At 28.1% G+C, this 6,386-nt stretch overlaps 2 protein-coding genes across 3 annotated transcripts in view; one reads left to right on the top strand and one right to left on the bottom strand.

The window, feature by feature from the left end:
- Positions 1 to 459: 459 nt before the first annotated feature.
- LOC115033505 (52 kDa repressor of the inhibitor of the protein kinase-like) lies at positions 460 to 2,253 on the bottom strand. Its single transcript, XM_029486168.1, has 3 exons — positions 2,249 to 2,253; positions 669 to 1,107; positions 460 to 588 (listed from the first exon to the last, which is right to left on the bottom strand). Exons 1-3 carry the CDS (start codon positions 2,251 to 2,253, stop codon positions 475 to 477), a joined length of 558 nt encoding a protein of 185 aa, XP_029342028.1. The 3' UTR covers positions 460 to 474.
- A 9-nt stretch (positions 2,254 to 2,262) lies between these two features.
- LOC100167343 (gamma-glutamyl hydrolase-like) overlaps positions 2,263 to 6,386 on the top strand; it is a 7,190-nt gene continuing 3,066 nt past the window's right edge. The window contains exons 1-4 of one of the 2 annotated variants that reach the window (XM_029486102.1): positions 2,263 to 3,185; positions 3,252 to 3,363; positions 3,976 to 4,208; positions 5,423 to 5,476. In XM_029486102.1, coding sequence (XP_029341962.1) covers positions 2,956 to 3,185; positions 3,252 to 3,363; positions 3,976 to 4,208; positions 5,423 to 5,462 — 615 coding nt within the window. In that variant the 5' untranslated portion in view covers positions 2,263 to 2,955 and the 3' untranslated portion in view covers positions 5,463 to 5,476. 2 annotated transcript variants of the gene reach the window in all.

Raw genomic sequence — 6,386 nt, forward strand, 5'->3', positions numbered from 1 at the left:
CCATACTATCTATAGCCGTGGCGTTAACCGACACTTTACCGGCCTTTAGACTGTGCCAATAACCATTTTATCCAGTAGCGTTATTACCAGTTTTTATTGTTCTATGGTTTTACCATTGTACTCAATTGCAAAAGAACGTTTTTCCATGACTCAATATTTTCTATGTCATCTTATTCTCAAAAACGGCAAAAACCACTATTTCCAAAGTTATACTGTCCTAAAATCCAATTTCCCTGATAACCAATATATAGCTGCATCTTATGTTAAACCAATTGAAACTTCTGGAGGGTGAGTTGCAGTGGCGTATTTTCAAATTTTTTGTGGGGGGGGGGGGGGGGGTCTAAATATTAAGTACCTATAAGTTTATAATATAAAAAAAACACATACGAGTTATGATGTAATAACTATATTATTTATATTAAATTATGTATATTTCACTACTATTATGATTTATTAATACAAATTAATAGTTTTTTATAATAAAAAAGGTAAACGTCTTTTTTTTCTCGCCAGTTCTTCAATAACCTCTTCCGGTTTTATTGAGTAGTTTTTATTTATTGATAACATCGCTAAACCGTTCAATCTTCCCTATAAACAAAAAAATAAACAAGTGTTTAATTGTAATTTGTAAATAACAAGAATATTTTTTTAAGTTTATAATGATTTACCTCTGACATGGAATTCCTTAGATACGTTTTTAAATTTGAAAATGTTCTTTCATTTGTTGCAGAGGAAACAGGTAGCGTGACTAAGATTTGAATAAGTTTAAATATGTTTGGATAAATTGACTGGTTACACATAGCCATAGCCTCTAGAGCATTATTTGGTTTCTCTGTTGTTTGCATGAGTTTTCTCTGCCATAATTTGTATTCTGCTTCAATAATTTGATTTTGAGATCCATCATTCTGCAAATATTCAATATATTTATTTGAAAGAATTATAATATCTTCAATGGGACCATTTTCCCTAAATAGAGAATCGAAACCTGATAAAATCGATCGATGAACATTGAACCTTTCTTCTAACTCTGTAATAAATTTGTCAAGATAAGGAATAAAAATTGATGCTCGATAATATTGTTCCGGAGTATTTAATGGTATATTGCATCTATTAGTTTGTTTTCTTGTTAATCTCGGAATTTTAATTTCAATATCAAATTTTGTGGCTACTACTTTTACTTCTTAACCTAACTCACTGAGTTGTACCAGTTTTCACAAACAAGACTACTGAATATTACATGTATGTTACAGTAAAATTACATTTCGAACACCACACACAATTAAAAACTATAATATTATGTTATAGGGATGTAGTGAACAAAGTAAATGAAATTTTAGTCCCAGCTGAGGAGGATGTGCGTTTAATATTAGTTTCGGAATCAGTCAATTTACAAATGAAGTTTTTCACATTGCCAAACGTGTAATTAATGTATAATTTAATAAATCAATTTATTTTTTAGGCGTTTATCGTTTTATAAAGGCCAAACATTTTGGTAATTTCTAGTTACGTTGCATGGCAGTCATTCAATAATCAATATATAACCCGTTCGTACAAAATAAATTTGATTATTTCAACAATATAAATATTGACTTGGCAGGAATAAACGGATTTTTCTCATTTTTTTTAAATATATAAAAGAAGAACACATTATTCGATAAAATTCAAAATTTCAAAATATTAAACTATTTGTGAATATTTAAACGTTTATTATTGCAGCTTCTGAAAACACATTGTTGAAAATTGTAGTCTAATGCAACCTATACATAAACATTAAACACAACAATACACAAATAGGTACAGATCAAAGGTACACTAATTTTTTTTGTATATTACATTATATTTTCGATAAAATAAATTGTTTTGTGTCGAAAACCTTGATAATGTACCTAATACAATTAAGCTTCTTCATAAGGAATTACCTACCTAAATTAGGTATTAGTTTCTAATTTCTATACACAATACAATTTTCAAAATATTTAAACTAATTTTATGCTTCGAATTATGATTGCCACGAATGACGAATCTATTCTAACACTATTCTACGACATGTCAGCATTGAGTTATTATAAATGAATAACTAATGTATGTGCGAACAAATATTATAATATCAGCGTTAGTTAATATATTCAGCGTTTTTGGTAAATATTAATTTAACCTACCTACCACACATTAGGAAAACTAAAAAAAATAGAGTGGGAAATAGGTAACCACTCTGCTGTGCTGTACAGTAGGTGTCGAGTATGTATACCTCATCATTGAGTAGTAAGTAGCTGTGATGTACCTACCTACTCTTATGTGTAAAATTTTATTTCATTGATGTGACTACTGTGATAACTGATAAGTGATAACTAATAATACGAAAAACAGTTTATTCTAAGCGAAGACGATCTGTCAGCAGCGTTGGGTAGTAACATAACTCAAATTATAAATTACAGTAACGAAATTACTTTTTAAAAGTAATTTTTATGGAGTAGGTAACGTGTTATTTTCCAAGTTATTAAAATAAGTTATGAATGTAGAATGTATGACAAAAACTAGGGAAAAACACGATGTTCATTTAATTCGATAATTTTATTATTCATGATTCCGCATATTATTAATACAATTTCATTCACAGGATTTCACACAATAGCTAAGGTACTTTTTATTTGTACTAATATTGCTTATATTTTGTACAACTATCAGAAGGTGATAAATGCGAGAACATCAAAATATAATAGACCTTTTTCCGACACTGCGTCATCCTGAGATTAAAATACCTTGGTAAATAGATAATGTTTATTTAACCAATCAATTAAATAACGCCATGTTATATAAAGGTTAATCAATTGATTACAAAATTCATATTAATAATGCACACAGAATCATATTCAATCTACTTTGGTGTGTACTAAGTGCTAGTGATTTTTGTCGATCGTTATAATATAATATAAAAATTAAAATTGATACAACAATATGTATTTACCTGTTATTCTAACTTTGATTTTGAGTTTTGTTACAAACCTAACAATTTGTAATGAAAGACCAGTGATTGGAATACTAACACAAGAAGTTTATTGGTCTTATCTAAACCATTTAAAACCCTACAATAACTCGTATATAGCTGCATCTTATGTTAAAGCAATTGAAGCTTCTGGAGGGCGAGTTGTACCAGTTTTCACAAACAGGACTACTGAATATTACATGTATGTTACAGTAAAATTACATTTCAAACACCACACACAATTAAAAACTATAATATTATGTTATAGGGATGTAGTGAACAAAGTTAATGGAATTTTGGTCCCAGGAGGAGGATGTGCGTTTAATATTAGTTTCGGAATCAGTCAATCTACAAATGAAGTTTTTCACATTGCCAAACGTGTAATTAATGTATAATTTAATAAATCAATTTATTTTTTAGGCGTTTACCGTTTTATAAAGGCCAAACATTTTGGTAATTTCTAGTTACGTTGCATGGTGACCATACTATTGAAGGAATTAGAGATTTCTGGTGATATTTAAAGTGATTTCAAAATCCAGGGTCCAATGCCATCTGTATAATATATTCCTTTTTTAGATATAAAAAAACAAATGAGAAAATTCCGTTTATTCCTACCAAGTCGATATTTATTGTTGAATAGTAGATTTAATGTTTTATGTACTGACTATATTATATTTAATCAACGGAAAAATACGAACATTTGAATTTCTCCTTGTGTGGATCTATTTTTAAAATTCGAATTTAAAAAAATCATTTATTAATTATTAGTGCACCCCTATATTGTGGTTAGTATGACATATTTGAAATCTTTAAATATCATAGTTTCGTAGTTTTGCCTTTTGGTAGTACGTTGATTACTAATTACATATTTGTATTACATATTTTTACTGTAAACTTTAGATCGCGTGTTTTATATTGCAGGGAAACACAATTATGTCTTGTGATAAAAAACTTAGTATCTTGATTTTTCTGTTTACATTAATCATTTATAGGTTAATGATGGTGGAGATCATTTTCCAATACTTGGAATTTGTCTAGGATTTGAACTTCTTTTAATCGCGTCCATTGGTGGAAAAAATCCTCTGACTTGCTGTAATTCTAACAACGTGAATTTACCACTAAATCTAATACCAACAATGGAAGAAAAAAGTATGTTATTCAAAACAATGCCAAAGGATATTCGAAACATATTACTGACAGAACCAGTCACAGCAAATCATCATAAGTATGTTTAACCATACAATATATATAAATAACCTGTAGCTTGTATAGGCTATGTATAATTTAATTTACCATTAATGTATAGTAAGTATTCGCGTACCCATTCCTAGCAATGTATGCTCAATTATTTAAGTATTTTATGAATAATAAATTGCAATAAGTTAAAATAAGTGAATGTACAAACAAAATTAAGATATTAGATTAGGATGGACATTTAACTGGGCAATATTTTCAAGACACGTATATAATAATAGTTATTAGCTAAATAAAGACAAACTTTCGGTAACCATGTGCAGTGGGATGTTATTATGATAGGTACGTGATAATTACTCAGACAGAAGGGTTGCTAACCAGTAACCGAGACCATCTGGGGGAGGGGATATAAATCGCCATATGATAAAATAACACCACGTAGGAACATTACGTAATTAATAATTTTGAACGTTAGGTACCTACTATACAATTTTGAACCAGCGACTATATCTACTATGATTCTACTATGATTTCTTAAAATATATATTATATTAAATAGGTATTGCAATATTATTGTGTCCTAAACTTCTAAATGGCTTTTTATTACTTCTGACTTCTGAGATCCACAAAACAAATTTAAAAAAAGGTGGGTAAGTGGATGTCACTCTGATGTACAGTAGGTAGATTACAAGTGGGTCACTGTAATGGATGGTGTTAAATTTGAATTCAATTATATAATATCATTGTATAAGAAAAACGATTTTGAGCGAAAACGGTCAGTCAGCCTATGATATTATGGCTATCGAACGATTAAGAACATTATACCTTTTTGGCCGAACGATTGAGAAAACTTAAAATTAACAAAGAACTTACCGCTGACCCAAAAAATACCCGAAAAAGAATACGATTGAGAACGAATTTACGTGCAACGTTGCCATATCATTTTATGGCTATTGAAAGATTCATGCCCATATGCATAAAATTAATATTCTTGAAAAAAGTCATCGATTAATAATTATAACCTTATACAAATATATGAATACAAAATGTAAAATAATATGTATTACTTATAAAAATATGTAATACACAGAACGATTTTTTAAACATGGTCACATCCAGATAAAAATATAAATTATTCTTAGTACCTTGACTCTAATTATCGTAGCTATTTTCAATATTGTTTCTGATCGAGTTTCAATTAAGATTTTAATAACAACATAATATATTTCTTGATTATTTCAATAGGTATCAATCAATTATGATGCTCAACTTATCATTCGTTTAAACTTGGCAACGTTGGAAAAAAAATAAAATTTCGAGCATTCTCAATCGTATTTTACCGGATATTATTACTAAGTATATTTGATGATATTATTGTGAATAAAGTAATTTATATATTTACCTATTTACGTAGATCCTTGTTTTATATTTTAAATCCTTAGCTATAAAAATTGAACGTTTTATAAATTGTTGACTACAAAATAATTATTAAATTTTAAATTTGATACATTTTGTCGAAATTCGAACTTTAAATGCTTATAAAAAAAAAATTGTGCCAATGTATTTTTAATATTTTTCAACTGCTGTTGTATCAATATATCAGGAGCCTTGCATTACATTTTCACGCTTTTTTACCGATCAAATAAAATTTTATTGATATTTATAGAAGATAAAACTAAATAAATAAAAACTGACAATGTCCGTAAACAGCTCAAAATAAGTCAAAACATTTGGAAAATGTTATGGTGTATAGAAAATGCTAATATAAACATTTAGTCAAAATTAATTGTACCTACCTTCATTTGTTTAAGAGCTGCACCAAAAAACAAAATAGATTTTCTCGAAAACAGATTTTGTATAAAAATTCCTGTTTTTCCTTCATTTTTCTTTTGTTTTTCATGGCGCTTTTGAAAACTACTAGGAAATTTTTACTTTTGACCCCCCCTCCAAATTATCATCTAGATTCACTTTCCTATCAGAAAAGATACTGTTGAAGAAAATCTAAACATTTTTACTGTCCTATAGAAGGTGATGACAGACAAAAAAAAACCACATCTTTGTAAAATCAATACATTCATCGTCCCACTTAGATTCTAAAAGATTTCTAAAGTCTTGAACATTTTCTACTAAATCTTGATTCTTAATAATATTATAATATACATCAAAGTTGATAATGATTTTATTAATTTATTTACTTGAGAATTTTTTA

The sequence above is a fragment of the Acyrthosiphon pisum genome, chromosome A1 (assembly GCF_005508785.2).
Source record: "Acyrthosiphon pisum isolate AL4f chromosome A1, pea_aphid_22Mar2018_4r6ur, whole genome shotgun sequence".
NCBI lineage: Eukaryota > Metazoa > Arthropoda > Insecta > Hemiptera > Aphididae > Acyrthosiphon > Acyrthosiphon pisum.

What these genes read in the sequence shown, in the direction of transcription:
- LOC115033505 (XM_029486168.1), bottom strand. An exon ending in TAAGGAATTCCATGTCAGAG is followed by an intron (nt 589 to 668) that starts GTAAATCATTAT and finishes TTTTGTTTATAG; the next exon opens with GGAAGATTGAACGGTTTAGC.